Raw genomic sequence first — 18,542 nt, forward strand, 5'->3', positions numbered from 1 at the left:
ACCCTCACTTCAGTGGCTTCTACTTTTGGGACTCCTACTGTACATGCTGGTAGCCCCTTGCCCTGGACCCATTCATGGGTAGTCACTGAGTGCTGGCCCTGTCGGGAGTTCCCTGTCCTCATTAACATCACTACTCAAGAATTTTCTAGCTTCAGAAACTAATTCAAAAGAGCCATCATTTCACTGAAGTATATTTTTAAATCCTGTGGAGAGATGTAGAAATTTAACAATAACCTTTACTCCTCCTTTTTCAGAAAATAAGTGAAAGGAGCAAGTTAAAAGTGGGTGAACTCATTTTTACCTGATTACGAACTTTTTTAGAGAATCACCAGACATGTAGTAATTATTTTTGTCAAGTAAAGGTCCTTCTACCTCAAAATATTCCATAATTCTTATGATTATGAATAGGGCAGCTAGTAAAGCTGCCATCAGATCATGGTGTTTTCTGCCAGCTTTCATGGGATTTGAACCCTTGTTCCTCTTTACTCCAGGGAAGGGCCCTCCACTGCCCATACAAAAGATAATCATCAACGAATTGGGGACATCCTACTCAGGAACATGCGTCAGTTAAAGGTAGGTCAAGCTTTTCTTGTGACTCCAGGCCTAGCATGAAAGCTGTGGGTGAAAACAGATCTGTTATTCTCTCATTAATGCCCTCACAACAGCATTTCCCAGAACAGAAACCATCCCCAAGAACAAGCTTCCCTCATAACAGTCTTCTCAACAACAGGGTTCCCTCCAGAAGAAGATTCCCCGCAGACACTATTTTTCCTTCAGAACATCATGCCCTGAAACAGGATTTCCCACAGAACAGTTCCCCTCAGAATAAAATTCCCCTTAAAGCAGCATTTCTCTCAAAGCAGCGTTCCTTCAGATGGTGTTTCACTAAGTTCAGCCTTCTTACAACAGTGTTCCCCTCAAAACAGCACTCACTTCAGTGCAAGGTTCCTTTCCTTTAGAATCTGAGGGTTGCCCTCAGAACAGTGTTCTCCAAAACAAAGTTCCAATAAAAACATACCTCATTTCAGAATAGGATTCCCCAGGACAGTAATGCCCCCTCAGAGCAGTCTTCTCTTTAGAACAGGTTCCCTCTCAGAATATTATTCCCCTAAGAATACATTGATTCAGAACAAGTTTCCCTTTTGTACAGATTTTTGTTCAAAATAGTATTTCTCTCAACCACCTTCCTCAAAGAGTGTTCCTCTAAGAATAGTATTTTCAAGTGGTATTCTCCTAAGAACAGCCTTCCCTCTAATAGTGTTCCTCCAAACAGGGTTTCCCTCAGGATAACATACCTTAGAAAGGGATTCCCTCAAAGTATCTTTCCCTCCCAGAACTCTGGGAAGTGAAGCCTGGGCAAGTTCGTGGGCTGCTGTCTCCAGTCAGTCAATCAAAAAGCCTGAGGCTGTAGCTCAGCAGGAAGGTTCTGGGTTCAACCCTCTGGGTTCAACCCTCTGTAACAAACACACACACACACACACACACACACACACACACACACACACACACCTAGAATGATCCAACAATTCTTATTCTACATATATGTCCAAAGGAATTGAAACTTGGCACTCAAAGATATTTGTACACCAGTGTTCACAAGAGCATTATTCACCACAGCCAGTATATGAGTGGACAAAAACAATGTGGTCTATCCATGTCATGGAATATTATTCAGCCTTAAAAATGAATGAAATTCTGACAATGCTACAACATGGATGATACTTGAAGACAGAGCATGCTAAGTGAAATAAAGTCAACATGAAAAGATAAGATACTGTATAATTCTATCAATAGGCAGATTCATAGAATAGAGGTCACCAGAGCCTGGAGGGGTTTTATTTATTGAGAATAGGACTTCTGTTAGACAAAAAAAGTCTGGAAATGAGTATAGTGATGTTTATACAACATAATGTACTGGATACAAATGTTTTGTTTGTTTTTTGAGACAGGGCCTCTCTATGCAGTTCAGGCTGGCCTCGAACTCACAGTGATCCTCCAGCCTCAGCCTCCTGAGTGCTGGGATTATGGGTGAGCACCACCATGCCTGGAACTGTACTCGATACAGATGAATTGTGTACTTACTGGTACATTTTGTTACATATATTTTATCACAATAAAAATATTTAAGTAACAAAAATTTAAGTAAAAAAAGTATCTTTCCCTATCACATTATTTCCACAGAACAGCCTTTTATCATATTATTTTCCTCAGAACAGTATTCTTCAAATAAGGTTCTCCTCAGAACAGACTTCTCAAAAATGGCTTTTCCCAGAAATAACAGTGTTCCCCTCAGAACGGTTTCCCTAGGACAAGGTAACCTTCAGAACAGAGTTGCCCTACTAGGCATGATGGCACACAATCTGTAATCCCCACACTGGAAAATTGAAGCAGGAGGCTTGCTGTGAGTTCAAAGACTGTCTGGGCTACACAATGAATTCAAAGTCAGTCTGAAATAGATAGGCCCTGTCTCAAAAAAAAAAAAAAAAAAAAGCTAAACAGAGTTTTTGTGCTTGACGCAGCCATCCCCTCAGAGCAGCCTTCACCTCAGAATATAATTCCTGATAATGGGGATCCCCTCAGAACAGGATTCCTCAAACAAGGACCCATTTGGAAAGCACTGATTAGAATAAGATCCTCCTCAGAAAATACTATCTGAAAGAGTGCTCCCTTCAGAACAGGGTTCTTCTCAATGTGGGTTTCTTTCAGAGCAAGGTTCTCCTTAAAACACTTCCCAGAGAAGTGTTCCACCCAGATCAGAGCTCACTGCAAAATACGGTTTCCCTCAGAAGAGGGTCTCTTCAGAATAAAATTCTACTCAGAACGGTGTTCATCTCAGAAGGTGGTTCTCAGTACAGCACTCCCTTCAAAACAGCTTTTTGTTCAGAGCAGTATTTCCCTCAGAATAGTCTTCCCCTCATAGAGCTTTGCTTAAACAGGGTTCCCTTCAGAACAGAGTTCTTCAGAATAATGTTCTGCTAGGGAGCCGGGTGTGGTGGCGCACACCTGTAATCCTAGCACTCAGGAGGCTGAGGCAGGAGGATCACTGTGAGTTCGAGACCAGCCTGGGCTACATAGTGAGTTCCAGGTCAGTCTCAACTATATAGTGAGACCCTGTCTCAAAACACCAAAAAAATTTTTAAAAAATAAACAATAATGTTCTGCTATGATAGCACACCTCAAAACATGCTTCTTCTCAGAACAGCATTCCTCAGGACTAAGTTCCCCTCAAAACAGTTTCCTTTTGAAAATATTTCCCATGACAGGATTACTTTGGAACAAGAGTTGCTTAGACAAAATCCTCCCTCAGAATACTATTCCCCTCAGAAGAGAACTCTCTTCAGAACATGTTCCCCTGAGAACAGGGTACCTTTCTAAATAAGATTCCATTCCTCTAGAGTATCTTTCTCCCCAGAAGGGCATTGTCTATATAACAAGGGCTTCCTCAAAACAGCATTCCCCAAAATGTTTCCCCTCAGAACCATTTCTCCAGAACTGAGTTCTTATTTTTTAAAAAATTAAAAAAAAATTTTTCTTCAGAGCAGTATTTCTCACATAACAAAGTTTCCCTCTGAGAGTGGGGATTTAGCTCAGTGATGCTGCTACCTGCCTTGCAAGCACAAGGTCCTGAGTTTGATTCCTAGTACCAAATAAAAAACAAACAAACAAAAAAAACAGTTTCCCTCAAGAAAATGTTTCTCAGAAAGGGAAAAGGGGTAGCCATTAGAATACTTTTCCCCAGAACATTGTTCCCCCTAGAACAGCCTTCCCTGAGAATTCTCCTTAGAATAGTGTTCCCTTCAATAGGATTCACTTCAATATGAAGTCTCCCAAAGCATGTTTAGCCTCAGAACATCATTCCACAGAAAAGTTCCCTCAGAATAGCTTTTTCCAGAGTGCTATTTCTCTCAGAACAGCATTTCTCAAAGCCAGTTTCCCTTCAGAACAGGGATTCTCTCAGAAGATCATTCTCCAAAACAAGTTTCTGAGCATCCCTCAGAACTAGGGTGCTATCAGAATATTTTTCTCCAGCACATACTTCCCCTCAGAATAGTACTCTTCAAACAAGGTTCCCATCAAAAGTTCCCCTCAGAACAAGGTACCCCAAAACGGAGCTCCTCTCAGGACAGCTTTGCCTTTACAACAATGATACCTTCAGAGCAGGTTCCTTCTCAAAAGAGTCTCTTACAACAGATATCTGCCATAATAGACTTTCCAGGGCCAGGGATTTAGTTCTGTGGCACTGCACCTGCCTGGCAAGTGCAAGGTCCTGAGTTCGGTTCCACTGTTCAATATAGGGTTCACCTCAGAATAAGGTGCCTGAGGGCATTCCCCGTAGAACAGTGTCCCTAGATGGGATTTCCCTCAGGGCAGGGTTCTCCACAGAGTAATGTTCTCAGAACAGGTTACCTCTCAGAATCAGTTCCCCTTAGATCCAAGTTTCCTTAAAACAGCATTGCTCTGGGCCGGGGAATTTAGCTCAGTTGTGCTGCCTCCTGCCTCCAAAGCACAAGGTGCCGAGTTCAGTCTCTGATACCAAAAACAGCATTTCTTAGAAGAGAGTTTCCATCAGAACAGTGTTCCTTTAGAGCACTCTGTTCAGAACAGGGTTCCCCAGTATACTGTCACCCTCAGCAAAGTATTTACCTCATTTTGGTTTCTCTGCAAAACAATGTTCCCCTCAGGACAGTGTCCATTAGAATTTTGCTCCCCTCAGGACAAGGTTCCCCAGATCATTATTCCATAGGATAGAGTTTCTCAGAACAGGGTTCCTCTCAGAACTTCATTCGCCTGAGAACAGTATTCCCATTTTAACATTCTCCTCAGAGCAGCATTCCTATATCTGGTGACTGGGGTGCTGGGCTTATAGTTCAGGTTTTTTCTTGAGCATGTTAGAACCCCATGAAGGCAGTGTACCAAGAAACACAAAAAATTGACAAGCCAGGTGTGGTGGCACATGCCTGTAATCCTAGCACTCGGGAGGCTGAGGCAGGAGGATTGCTGTGAGTTCGAGACCAGCGTGAGCTACATAGTGAGTTCCAGGTCAACTATATAGTGAGACCCTTTCTCAAAAATAAATAAATAAATAAATAAATAAATAAATAAATAAATAAATAAATAAATAAAAATAAGGTGACTTCTAGATAGCCATAGCACCATGAGAAAAGCAAGATATCCCTTCCTTAAAACCACTAGGGTTCACATCCACCTTAGAGGTGCTGCAGTCACTGTCCAGAGTCTTGCTCTTGCTACACAGACCTGGGCCAGGCCTCTCCTGCCCCTCGTGTGCACACAAGTTCACCACATGGCAGCCTCAAGATGTGGAACCCTGCTTGTATCACACTCCTTCCTAAATGGCTCCTCCTTCCCTCCCCTGTCCCTAGCTCTCAATACACCCATTTGTGGAATCCCTGTAGCCCCAGGATGCCTTTGCCTTGTCTTCAGATAGCAGCTGCCTCAAGAGTTCTATATTGCTCAGCCCCCTCCTGTCCTGATACATTTTTGGGTTCCTGAGCCAGTTGTTAACTAGAAAGTTCTACTCAGCCCAAAACCACACTGATTTAAAATTAAAATATATACAAATCTGTTCCATGCAGCATATCCTACCACACAGGTCACCTGTGTGTTCCATTAAACACATCAATCTAACCTTCTCGAAGGCAGGGACTAGTGAACATGTCTGGAACACTCACAGTCCACATGTGAGCACTTCAATAGCCGTTGCTAAGATGTCAGGCCTGGTTACCCCCCTGCTGCCAGTAACTGAGTCAATGTGACTGTTTTGCCCCACTCGCAAGTGATGCTTCTGGATCAAGCACTGGACTTGGGCTGAGCATGTTGGCTGTGTCCCATGAGGTGAGCTATCGCTCTCCTGGTTCCATCCTTCATATCTAAGGTGGGAAGAAGGTCCATAGTCACTCAGCACCAAAACGTTGGAGCAGTGAGCAGTAGGTGTCGGGGAGCCTTGACCCCCCTAGGCTGGAATGAGGTGCAGGTCAACGTGGAGTCTGAGATGGCAAAGACAAAACTCTGGAGGTTGGAGAGCCTCTGTCCATCCCTGTTTTGCCCTGTCAGGATTGCCAGCTGCCCACAGTGAGAACTCTGCCAGGCAGACCCCCACTCCATGTCTCCTCACCTAACCTTTTGTGCCCCAACAGGACTTTACCAGCTACTTCCAAAGACACGACGAAGTCCTGACAGAACTGGAAAAGGCCACCAAGCGCTATACAAAGCTGGAGGCGGTGTACAAAGAGTTCGAGCTCCAAAAAGTCTGCTACCTGCCACTCAACACCTTCTTGCTGAAGCCCATCCAGCGGCTGGTGCACTACCGCCTGCTGCTGAGCCGGCTGTGCAGGCACTATACACCCGGACACCACGACTATGCCGACTGCTGCGGTGAGTGTGGGTGCTGAGCACTTGTGCCTCGGGTCTGGGGACCTGGGAAGTAGGGGATTTGCTAGCCTTTTCCTCCCTGCTCTCCCATCCCCTTAGCTACTGCAGGGAGCAGACCCCAGATTGGTGCGTGTGCTGTTCACTACCCCAGTGCACCAGATCCCAGCAGCACAGAGAAGAACTGACTGCCCTAAGTAGGGCACAAGGAGAGGGTGCTGTGACCAGGGTGGTCTCCTGCTGCCAGGGTTCTCCACAGCCCACCCCAGAGTGACCTTATTCCTGAGGGTGTTCCTGTCTTGGAATCCTTGGCTCTAAAGCTTAGAAACATTTGGGCCAGGTAGCCTGTTAGAAGTTTCTGGTGTAAGACAGAGTCTCACTATTAGAATCCAGGCTACTAGCTAGTTAGTCCAGGCTGCCCTCAAACTTGCAACCTTCCTTCCTCAGCCTCCTGAGGGCTTGGACTCATTTTCGATTTGTGTTAAAGGGATAAGAAATCCCCAGTACCAAAAAAAACAAAGGGACAAGAAATAAAGTCTGAACCTTTTTAACCTACATGTAGGACTCCAGTGCAAGAAATTGTCTAGAAGTAAACTTACTGCTGCACTAAAAGTAGAGATGAAAAAATATGTAGCAGTTCCTTTTAGTCAGTTTCCCCTAGCCTTGCATATGTGTGAATAAGGGTGTATCCTAAGAAATGGAATGGATTATAGGAAGTTGACAGCTCTTTTATTCCAAATTATGTTTATTAAAAAGAAGAAAATTATTAAAAATTTCCTGCCAGGTGCAGTGGCACATGGCTACTATCCCAGCACTCTGGAGGCTGAGGCTGGAGGATTGCTGTGAGTTTGAGCCCAGGCAAGGTTACATAGCAAGAGCCTGTCTCATTAAAAGAAAAAAAAATTTCCAAGCATTTGAGGGACATGTGAAATCATCACAGCATGGTTAAGATGTTTCTTTCTCATCACCATTCATAACCCATAGTAGTTATGGAGCTGGGAGGAGAGGATGGCCAAGGCTCCAGGTGACCAGGAAGACCACTCCAGATATAGAGAAGCAGCACATGTCCATTATGTGCCCTGGGGGACATGTGACTGTGATGTGTAATGTGCCTTACAACATGCCATTTCACATCAGTAAAACTGGTTTCATGGGCAGATGGGAGAACAGCACAAGGCTATTTCTGCAAGGGTTTGTAAACTGTTGCTGTAATATAACACTTAAGAGCTCAGCCACATGAGGAGGTGACAGACAGTTCTCAGCTGCCCTTCCTGACCGTGACCCACCTTGGGCACAGGCCTGGGTCAGGAAGGGGCCTGTTAGGAAAGGCCATGGTCTGTATGTGCCATCAGCTCTTGGGCTACCTGAGGACTCAGAATTGAACTCTACTCAGAAGAGGGGAACTTGAGGCTGGGGATAGAGAAGGTGGTTTTGCTTAGCCTTAATTTTGGTGGGGCTTCCCCAGGGCAGTGCTCAGCCCCTGCTCGGTGTGTGGCATGTGTCGATGTCACCATCACTCACCTGCTTTGTGCGCACCACAGTCAATCTGTGAGGATGCCAGCAGCTCTGAATTCTGTGCCAAGCTTGCCACTACATCCAGGGTCCCTCAAGCTGTGTTCAGGGAACACAAGTGTTCAGAACCCGTGTGGTAGTGCAGGCTTCCAGTGCTGTGCCCTGTGGACTTGGCATCCGAGCATGGTGGCACTGTGCACTGTCCAGGGCGTCAGGAGGAGGGGTTCAGCCTCACGCTGGTCTTGAGGGATGGCCAGGCTGGGAGGGCACTAGGGCATCACACAAAGCAGACTGCACCTGCCAGGGCTGTGTGAAGACCACGGTCGCATATCTGAAGGTCTTCCTGCGTTCCCAGCTCTATGCTCTCATGTGTCACTTGTGAAAGAATATTATCTGTCATCAGTATTGACCATTTGAGTGCTTCCCGCTCACCTGCTTTCTCTTCAAAGCTTCAAGTGGCCTGTAAGGAGGATCCCGCAAACAGGGTGGGTCAGGAACAGGGCAGGGCCAAGTGAGGTTGGGGTCCTGTCCAGCTGCAGGTTATAGGAAGCAGAGATGTTGGCCCGGCAGGAAGTAGGTCTTGATAACAGGTGAGTAGTCAAGAGTGGTTCCAGCAAAGGAGATACATCTTTGTGATCCAACAACCACAGAAACAAGACTGCGTTGGCCAAGCAGCTCCTCCCTTCGTGGCCTGCTCAGGACTGGGTGGCCACGCTTAGTGTCAGATTTTGTTTTATGTGTTTTCCTTCCTGATTACCAACCTCTTAACTATGAAATGGGCACCAGTTTCTCCATCAGTTGTGAGGTGCAAAGCATTTATCCTTCTAAGCACAATAAACCATTTTCCACTGGGCCAGCAGCAGTGGTCAACAGTGTGAACAAGCTGAGGCTGCCTGGTCTTGCTGGGAGTGCCGTGTCTGGGGCGGCTGTGCCACAAGGAGTCCAGCAGTGTACCTTAATGAGAGCCTATCTTTAAAATGCCAGCTCATACATATGGTGGCAAGAGGGGGTCTTTGGGCACCTGGACTGAGGGACCTCTCCCACAGACGCCCTGAAGACCATCACGGAGGTGACTGCTACTCTCCAGAACAGTCTCATCCGGCTAGAGAACCTGCAGAAGCTGATGGAGCTGCAGCGGGACCTGGTCGGGGTGGAGAACCTCATCGCTCCTAGCAGGGTGAGTGGCTATATTTTGGGAAAGGGTTTGAGCTGGTTACTTTTTTTTTTCTTTTTTTTGAGACTTTATGCACACATCACAAAATTCACCCATTTTAGGTATGCAATTCAGTGGTCTTTAGTGAATTCACAAAGGTATATAGCCATCATCACTAATTCAGAATGTTTGCATCCATAGAGCCATTAGCAGTCACTTCCTGCTCCAGGAAAACCCATTGGTAGAGAGCCATCCACAAGCCACCTTGACAGGGGAGAGGTAGGAAGATCCAGAACTGCACACAGTACAACTGAGGACTTATGGACAGCAAGACCAGTGGACCCGTTTGGGTCTGAGGGAAGGGGCTTATATAATGCTTAGGTCAAAAGTGACTATGAGCCAGAAGGTACCTGGTTTCTCTCAAACATTGGGTACATCTGTGGCACTGATAGCACTGAGATCTGTCCTAAAGCCCCAGATCCCATTCTGATGGCTTTATTGACCGGAACAGGAAGCTACACAAAGAAACATGCAAGGCCACTCAGATTATGGCAGGGACAACTTCAGGCCGCTATCATCAAGTCAACCTGCATCCCTACACTTCTTGGCCCCCTTCCAGCCTGGCAACTACAGATCTACCTTTGTCTTAAGGTGTTACCAATTCTGGGCCCTTAATATACATGGAATCACATTATGTGGCTTTTTATATCTGGCTTCTTTCACTTAGCATCAAGCTTCCCAAGTTCATCTCCATTGTATTTACTCCCTTTTTTGGAGATGAGGGTCTTGCTGTGTTGTCCAGGCTGGTCCTGAGCTCACAGTCCACCTGCCTCAGCCTCTCAAGGGCTGAGATTACAGGCATGCACCACCATTCCCAGTGTAAGCATGTATAAGTTTTTGTATGAACATGTATGTTCAATCTTGAGCACATAACTAGAAATGGACTTGCTGGGCCATACAGAAACTGCTTAACATTCTGAAGAGCCACCAGGCTGTTCTCCAAAGTGACTATCCCATCATGACTCCCACTAACAGCCTAAGCGGGTACCATTTTCTCCATAGCTTGTCTTTTTGTTCCAGCCATCTTAGTGGCTGTGAAGTCACATCTTACTGCAATTATGATTGTGCTTCCCTAATGGCTAATGATGCTGAGCATCTTTTCATATGATCATTGGCCATTTTATTACTTCTTTGGAGAAATGCTATTCGTATCCTACCTTTTATTTTATTCATAATATGTAAAGAATTCTTAAAACTCAAAAGTAAAACACCAACCAATTGGGTTTTAAGAATTCTTTAGCTATCCTGAAGACTAGACCTTATCGTAACTTGTAAATATTTCCTGTGGATTTTGTGTCTTTTCACTTTCTTGATGGTATCCTTTATGATACAAAAAAAGGCTTTTTTGGGGGGCACATACCAGAGATTGAACTTAGGGCCTCACACTTGCCAGGCAGGCATTGGTACTGCTGAGCTATCTCCCTAGCCTGAAAAGGCTTTAATTTTGATGCTGTTCAAAGTCATCATCATTAGCTGCTTGTGTCTTAGATACTGTATGGAAGAAACCATTGCCCAACCCATGGTATGAAGAGTAACCATCGAACTCGGGTACTGGGGATCAAACTCGGGTCCTTGCACTTGCAAGGCAGGTGGCAGAACCACTGAGCTAAGTCCCCAGCCCTAGGTACTTTTTTTCTAATATTTTGTTTTAGCTTACATTTGGATCTCTGATGCATTTTGAGTTAATTTTTTTTGGTACCACGGATCAAACTTGGGTCCTTGTGCTTGGGAGGTAGGCGGTGGAACCACTGAGCTAAATCCCTGGCTCTATTGAATTAATGGGTCCAATTTCATTCTTTTGTATGCAGATATTCCAGCTTTCGTGCCCATTTGTTAAATCATCTTGTCACCCTTGTAAGAAAATCCATGAACCATAACTGTGTGGGGTTTTTGGATTCTCAGTTCTATTCCATGGGTCTGGATGGCTATTGGCTGCCTACTTTGTCACCAAAGCCTTTCTCTTTGAACTCAGTACTGTTAACATAAGAAAACTATTATAAAAATTGCATGATGGTTCCTTTCTCGGTACAAATGTATAGTGTGCACATCAGCTGTATTTCTGTTAGCCTCGTTGAAAGTAATGAGGATGTAAGTGTGAGCTCCAAGGAATGAAACACATTAGAATGTACCGGGGATTGAACTCAGGACCTTGCACTTGCCAGGCAGTGCTACACCACTGAGCCACATCCCCAGCCCTTAACTAGCTCCCAGCTTAGTTCACTTGAGTGCTAGGGTCTCTGAGGTGAAGCTGACTGAGCTCTGAAGAGGGATTCACTGCTGCCACCAGAGCAAAGTGACCACCGGCTCCCATGGTAACCAGTGCTAGACACCTGCCTTCTCCTTGGCCTTGAGGGTGTGCAGAGCCTCTAAGCAGGGACACAAGCCCTAGTAGCCCATCCAAGCCCCACAAGAGCACATGTGCCCAGAGGCAGCCCTTCCATCTGCACCGTACTCCTGTCTGATATGCACGGGCATATTCTGTACCAAGTTTTCCCTCTTGGTCCTTGGGACACTGAGGACAGCAAGTGTCAGTTATCCCTGATGCATTCCCAGGGCCGCCAGGCTGTTTTTCCCCTCTGAAAGGAGCGCTCTAGAATCCATCTGAACAAGGGGCTCTTTGGGACTTCCAGGACCATCACTTCATGCCCCAGGAACAGGCAGGGAGATGATGTGTCAGAGGCAGGGCTCCCCAGTAGGGCAGGGAAGCAGCAGTTTCTCCAGTCTGCACTGACTACCCAGGACACTGTGGATGGCTCCCTCATCCCCTCAGCAAAGCCTCATTCCTTGGGATTTTAGTTGGCCATTAAGATTCTTCTTATTTACCACCCTGGGGGCAGATAACCCAAACTGCCCAGTGATTTGTGGGGTCAGACCATTGCCTCATTCTCACACCTTCTACCTAGCTTTTGCCACACCTGGCCTCAGAGAACTTTGTGGCTGAAGCTTCTGGTGGCCTCTCCACAGTAAGTGCTTATCTTTGGCTTAGTGTCTCTGGCCCAGGACCCCAGCACTTGGCCCAGGGCAGGTGATCAGTAGACAGCTAGGGACTGTTGGTCAGAGCCAGACAGGCCATGGGTGACCAGGGAACTGTTGGAGGGTGGAAGGGCCCCCCCAGCTGGGTCTCCATGGAGTCTTGTTAAAGCAGGCCTGTCTTCACCTTTGGCTGCCCCTTTCCTGTCTTCCAGGAGTTTATCCGTGAGGGTTGCCTCCACAAGCTCACCAAGAAGGGTCTACAGCAGAGGATGTTCTTCCTGGTAGGTTCCCAGCATGAGCCCCACATACCAGAAGGAAAGGGCATGGATCTGCCAGAATGGCTCTGTACAGTCCAAGCCTGCCCACCTACCTGTGCCACTCAGCCCCTGGTGGCTTTAGTCTAAGCAGCTGGCCTCAAAGTCAAAGGGCAGCCAGGGAGGTCCCCTGGGTTAAGAGGCAAAAGCAGCTGCTCTGCCCACCCAGTTGATCCCTCACCTGTTCCAAACTCCAGGACTGTCGGCCAAACTAGCAGAGGCCTAAGGAATGACATCCAGGGCTGGGAAAGGCTCTAGAACCCAGCAGCAGACAGAAGGCTAGAGCTGGCCAGGAAGCACTGTGGGGCCAAGTAGCTGCCAGTGTCCTGCTCTTACCCAGCTCCTTTCCTAGTACCAAAGTTTTGGGACCCAACTAGGGGTTCCAGCCTGAACTGTTTGGGTGAGGTCACTAAGTCACACCAGCCAGCATTCACCTACAACAGCCCACCAGGTATGCTGGTCTTGTGTGCTTACTACTTACCTCTGTGATCAAATACCTTTTATTGCCAAAAATCACCAAGCTGCATAGATCTGATAATCACATAATGACCACCCGGAATCCAGGAGAGTTTATAAGGATGTTGAAGCTTTGTCCTATGATTTCACAATTAACTTGAGGCTTCTGTTCCTCAGTTTTCTGATATGCTGCTGTACACAAGCAAGGGCATCATGGGGAGCAGCCACTTCCGGATCCGGGGCCTCCTTCCACTACATGGCATGCTGGTAAGTGGGCCGCCATGCTCCCTTAGTGTGGTAGCAGCTTCATACCCAACTGTGATGGCCACACTGCCTCAGAGGACCCTCTGGTCTTATCTAGGTTTCAACCTTCAGGTTGTTCTGTTGATTCTTGGATCCGTCTTAGCCAACATGTGGACCTCCAGGCTGACCAGACTCTGATGCAGCCCCGAAGTCTCAGAACCAGCCTGGCCACCCCTACCTCAAATGGGGCTTTGGTAGCCAGCTTCCTTCACAGGCCACCCGTGTTTGTGACCTTCATCTACAGGCATAATCAGCTTTCTGCCCTTCCCTGGGAATGGAATTCTATCCCTCAGATAGTCACAAGCTCTGCCTTCTCCCTTAAGCTAGAGCCTCCTGTCCATATCACATGTCCCTACATCTTGGACAAGCTGTGGACCACTGGTCCTCATGCTGCCTTCTGAGGCAGAAACCCCTCATTTTAATGTGATCCACTGAGGTTCAGGGCAAGGCTGATGAAAACCCTGCTTGAGATCACAGAAATCTGCAGATCTGGGGGCCATGTGACTTCACATGGCTTATCTTAGTAATAACATGGGACACTAAAGCTTTGCCAGCAGTCCAGCATGCCTTCTCTCCCCAGCCCGCTCTCTCCACTGCTGCAGTGCACAGCAGGGCTTCCTCCCTGTCCTCTTCTCAGTGTCTGCCCTGCATATGCTCTGCTTAGCTCCTGTGGTGAGGCTGTAACTCCATATAGTATCTGGCCTTGCTTTGGCTTAGCAGTCAGTTTGAATAGCCTCCTCTGCCCTCACTGGCAGCAGGCTCCGTTTTAGTCTCTTTTCAAAACACCGTTTTATCATAGAAAAAAATGATCTGAAAACATAAGATAAAGCCCCTGCCTGCAGCCTCCAGGGTCCTGCGTTGTGACTATAGTCACTTTCTGTGATTCATCACAAGCATCTTCTCACACACACTCTGGCTTAAGAGGCAAGCAGTGACAGGAAGCCATGTTCCTGGGTACCTTCTTGGTCACCTATCACAGGATGCAAGGGTGAGGCTGGTTTGTCAAGATGGTAAACAGCACTACTGGGTCTCTGCTTCCTTTTATGACCTTGAGGTGCTCCAGGATGGTTCCCAGAGTGGTGTATGGGCAAAGACTTAGTATGCCACTGCTGTGCACTTGCCCTGCAGCCTGGAAAAGGGTGGTGCTCCATCCCTTCTACTGCTCCTGACCCATGGCCCAGCAAGTAGGAAGGACACTGCCACTTCATTCTGTGTCCCTCCACTGATGGCAGAGCTGGCCTCATTCATACAAGAATCTCAGTGTACCTTTTGGCCCAAGTCTCCAAAGGCCTGTGGTCTTTTTGTACACGTCAGTGAAACCTCCACATACTAAACTGCTAGCCAACACTTACAGGTCACACTTCTCAAGGTAGGAACTACTTTTCCTCCCTGCAACTAGGCCTGCCCCTGCAGAACTCAACTCCCTCCTGCCAGTACAACGATTGGTGGTTGGCATCCTCGCTGTCTTGAGAACACATTATGGGCTTCACCCCTGACTACACAGAACGGGGTGTTGGCTCTCAGGTTCTGAGTACTGCTGTCAGCTCAAAGAGATGCTGATGGCTTCCAAGGACAAACCATCCCTGCATTCTTCTAATACTGTACTTGGCATGATGTGGAAATACTTTAATGGAATTATTTCATAATCATTTCTACTTTTAGTCTACCATGGCTATTCTTTGCATCTCACATTGGTAGTCCTTGGTACCAGGTTCATAACTGAACTGTCTCTACTCCCTTTTTCTTTTCTTTTTCCCCCTTTCTGGCACCAGGAATCAAACTCAGGACCTTGTACTTGCCAGGCAGGCATGGCACCACTAAGCTATACCCCCAACCCCCAACTCCCTTTTTAAATGAAAATGCTCAACATTTTCCCCTTTGCTTTTCAGCTAATAGTACTGGACCGACCAGTGAGTACTTGGGTATCCTCTAGTTTAGAGCTAACCACCTGGCTACCAGCTGCCATAGTGTGGGGACACGGTGTACCTCCTGTGGCACATCCTTGTAGTTGTGCAGACTTGGACAGCACAGGGCTTTCAAGCTAGCTGTACCTGCCTAGTGCTGCTGGCTATCACCTGTATCCTTTCTTAGGCTCAGTATCAGCCAGGCCTGAGACATCTGCTTTTCTCACCCACAGGTAGAAGAGAACGAGAATGAGTGGTCTGTTCCTCACTGCTTCACCATTTATGCAGCTCAGAAAACAATCGTGGTGGCAGCCAGGCAAGCACTTTCCATGTCCCCCCATCCCAAGCAGGCCCCAGGCACAGGGGTGAGGGCTTCCCTATGACAACTGGATACCTTGGAGCCCTTCAGGGTCTCAGACAGATCTTCTTCCTAGTCCCACAGCCAAAGACACATCCTATCTTGTTGGGAAGGCAATACTCACTGACCTTGGAGAGTTTCACAGGACAGGGCCTCCGAGGACAGGTGGCCCACAGAGCCCATGAGGCTGGTCTTGTAAGTCATGAGAGCTTCTGGCCTGGAGCAAGGGGCAGGGCCCGTGGCTGTGCCAGGAGGGTTCCCCTCCCACAGGAAGCCAACCTAACCATGCCTCCCAGCCAGCCTATCTCAGCCTCAGAAGCACTAAGAGCCTTGTCTCAGGAACAGACTAGCCCTGGGAGATCAGCTCCAAGTCCAGGCTCAGCCTCTTGCTGTCCTCCCTGCTGCCCCACAGGTGGGACAGATGGAACAGGGACCCTGACCAGCCCTCAGGGCCACGCAACAGGCCATGCAGTCCACTGAGCCTCACCCTTCTCCCCACAGCACTCAGCAGGAAAAAAAGAAGTGGATGATGGACCTGAGCACTGCAATCCAGGCAGCCAAGAATAGCAGCAGAGGTGACATGTCCCCAGGACTGCCAGGAAGCCCTTTGTGTACGCGTCCCCCTCGTGAGTCCTGGCCAAGGCCCTTGAGCTGTACAGGCAGAAGCCCCATGTGGCTCTGCTGTGCCATCTGCTGCCTGGGTACCCAGGACCACCTGGGAGCAGCAGCAGGGGAAGGTATCCAGCACTGCTTACTTCCCCAGGGTCCTCTGATGAGGTCGTGCTGGAACAGGAGCCAGAAGACACCACTCAGTGCCCTGGAAGCTCCCTGGAAGGGCAGGGCCAGCACCGAGCCAACACCACAATGCACGTGTGCTGGTACCGGAACACAACTGTGTCCAGGGCAGACCACAGCGCTGCTGTTGAGGTATGACTATGCCATCACCAGCATATGTGGAAGCCACCCACCCATGGGCGATACTGCCTCCTGCTGTCCCCTCAGTGTAAGTCAGTTAAAAGTCCCCTTACTGGGGTTTCACCCCCAGATCTACACATGTGGTGTCCTGTGGAGAAAGAAGTCCATTAGGGGCCACAGCTTATTTGCAAAGCCTAGGCAGCTGTCTGGGGGGCTGACAAAAGGACCAACTTGGGCGTGGCCCCTGTAGCCTCTCTGGCATGTCACATAGCCCCTCACCTCCATCCCAGGGTAACCTCACCTCCTTCTCTGGGCCCACTCTGCACCTTTCTCCAGAGCTAGGGCAAAGAGCCTCCCACTTAGTGACACTACTGTGGGTCAGAGCCAGGAGATTCCTGACTAGGCCATAAGCTCTTGTCAGAACAGGGCCCAAGCAAACTCCCTGCTATAGCTCTGCAGGCTGGCAGGGGCCCACAACCAACACTTGACATGGGTGTGGAAACACTTCAGGGACAAAGCTTCACTCGTGGGCAGGACAGGGAACAGGCTGGTCACTCCACACGGGGCTTGGGCTCAAGGCCAGGCCAGCCAAGGGCTCTTATCCATGTGTGGCACTCACATGCCCCCATCTGGACACATGGCCTCATCTTCCCTCTTCTTGCTGTCAGGTAGCTCTATGGGCTGTTGAAGTGGTGGTGTTTCTCAGGGTCCTAACTCAGCACCTGGAACAACATTCTCAACTTGAGCAGCCTGTTAAGACCACATCTGAGAACAGCATTGCAGGGAGCCACTATGCACAGTAGAGGCAGGCAAGAACCAGGCCTCAGCAGTGGAAGCCTTGATAGGTGTCAGGAGATGGACCCGGAGTGTGCTTTCTTCTGACAGAACCAGCTTTCAGGATACTTGCTAAGAAAATTCAAGAACACCAATGGCTGGCAGAAGCTCTGGGTGGTCTTTACCAACTTTTGTTTGTTCTTCTACAAGACTCACCAGGTATGTGCACTGGGGCCTAGCATTTTTTTTTTTCTTTTTTTTTCTCCTGGTACCAGGGTTGGAACTCAGGATCTTGTATTTACAAGCTAATCCCTGGTCCTTGTGCTGAAGACACACCCTTCTCACCTGTGTCCTCAGCATGGCTCTGGGAACCGGCTCCTCATTGCTCGCCTACCCTCCCAGTGCCTTCTGTGTGCAACAGGAATCAGTGCCTCCTTGCCTTGCGTTCCTGTATTCAGGGGGCCACTGTGTAGGGTGCGGTGGGGACAAAGCAATGGCCTTGCCCATGTCCCTATGCCAACCTACAGGATGACCACCCCCTGGCCAGCCTCCCACTGTTGGGCTACAGCGTGAGTGTCCCCAGGGAGGCAGATGGCATCCACAAGGACTACGTTTTCAAGCTCCAGTTCAAATCCCATGTCTACTTCTTCCGGGCTGAGAGCAAGTACACATTCAAGAGGTGATTTTATAGGGAGCAGCCTGGGTCTGGTTGGTGTCTCCTGCCCACTCATGCAAATTTCCTGGTCCTGGAAAGCAAGGACTGAGCAATGCTTCAGGTTGCTCTTGGGAAGCTGTGAGAGAACAAGCCCACTGGCCTGATGACATGGCCCTTCCTGCAGGTGGATGGAGGTAATTGAAAGAGCCAGCAGCTCGTGTGGTGCCCCAAGCCTGGCACAGGACAGCCCATGGCCCTGCTCAGAGGTGGAGGGGGTGTTCAAGAAGAAGGAAGAGTGAAGCCCACCTTGGCTAGGCCAGGACTTGCTGCAGAGAACTGCTCATACCAGAGATGGCCATCCCCGTCCTCAGGCTGCACTGAGGAACAGAGGTGGCAAAGTGCGGTGACCCTCAGGTTGCAGTGCAGGCCTGGACAGATATCTCACTCTTGAGACCTCAGTGGGGAGACACAATTACCCTGGGATGGGGACAAGGACCATGGGACTTTAGATGGGCCCCAGAGCCTGGTCTACAGGTCATAGCAAGCTGAGAATCAGGAAAAAGCTTCTCTCATTCCCATCCCCTCTACCTCTGGAGAAGAGGAAACCAAAGCCCCCTGCAGCCCTGGGAGGGTGGGGCCTCCTCCACCTTTTTATCTTCCCTGGACACAGACACATGACTCCTGCTCAGGCATGTGATTACAAATAAACATCATCCCCTGACCTGCTGGTGTGTCTTCTGCCCTGCTGTTCTGCTCTCTAGGGAGCCTGTAGAGCTTA

The 18,542-nt window shown here is 48.4% G+C and overlaps 1 protein-coding gene across 6 annotated transcripts in view; it reads left to right on the plus strand.

Moving 5' to 3' along the window:
• Farp2 (FERM, ARH/RhoGEF and pleckstrin domain protein 2) overlaps positions 1-18,479 on the plus strand; it is a 102,722-nt gene extending 84,243 nt beyond the window's left edge. For 4 of the 6 annotated variants that reach the window (XM_010606655.3, XM_010606656.3, XM_010606660.3 and 1 more), the window contains 11 exons: positions 492-573; positions 6,156-6,393; positions 8,946-9,076; positions 12,298-12,366; positions 13,033-13,122; positions 15,296-15,378; positions 15,922-16,046; positions 16,184-16,347; positions 17,221-17,328; positions 17,637-17,788; positions 17,949-18,479. In XM_010606655.3, coding sequence (XP_010604957.1) covers positions 492-573; positions 6,156-6,393; positions 8,946-9,076; positions 12,298-12,366; positions 13,033-13,122; positions 15,296-15,378; positions 15,922-16,046; positions 16,184-16,347; positions 17,221-17,328; positions 17,637-17,788; positions 17,949-18,063 — 1,357 coding nt within the window. In that variant the 3' untranslated portion in view covers positions 18,064-18,479. The remainder of the gene's footprint in view (positions 1-491; positions 574-6,155; positions 6,394-8,945; positions 9,077-12,297; positions 12,367-13,032; positions 13,123-15,295; positions 15,379-15,921; positions 16,047-16,183; positions 16,348-17,220; positions 17,329-17,636; positions 17,789-17,948) is intronic. The other 2 variants (XM_010606657.3, XM_010606658.3) reach the window with 2 other exon arrangements.
• The last annotated feature ends 63 nt before the right edge of the window (positions 18,480-18,542 follow it).

This window comes from Fukomys damarensis, unplaced genomic scaffold, assembly GCF_012274545.1.
Source record: "Fukomys damarensis isolate Sample0158 unplaced genomic scaffold, DMR_v1.0_HiC HiC_scaffold_16, whole genome shotgun sequence".
Lineage (NCBI taxonomy): Eukaryota > Metazoa > Chordata > Mammalia > Rodentia > Bathyergidae > Fukomys > Fukomys damarensis.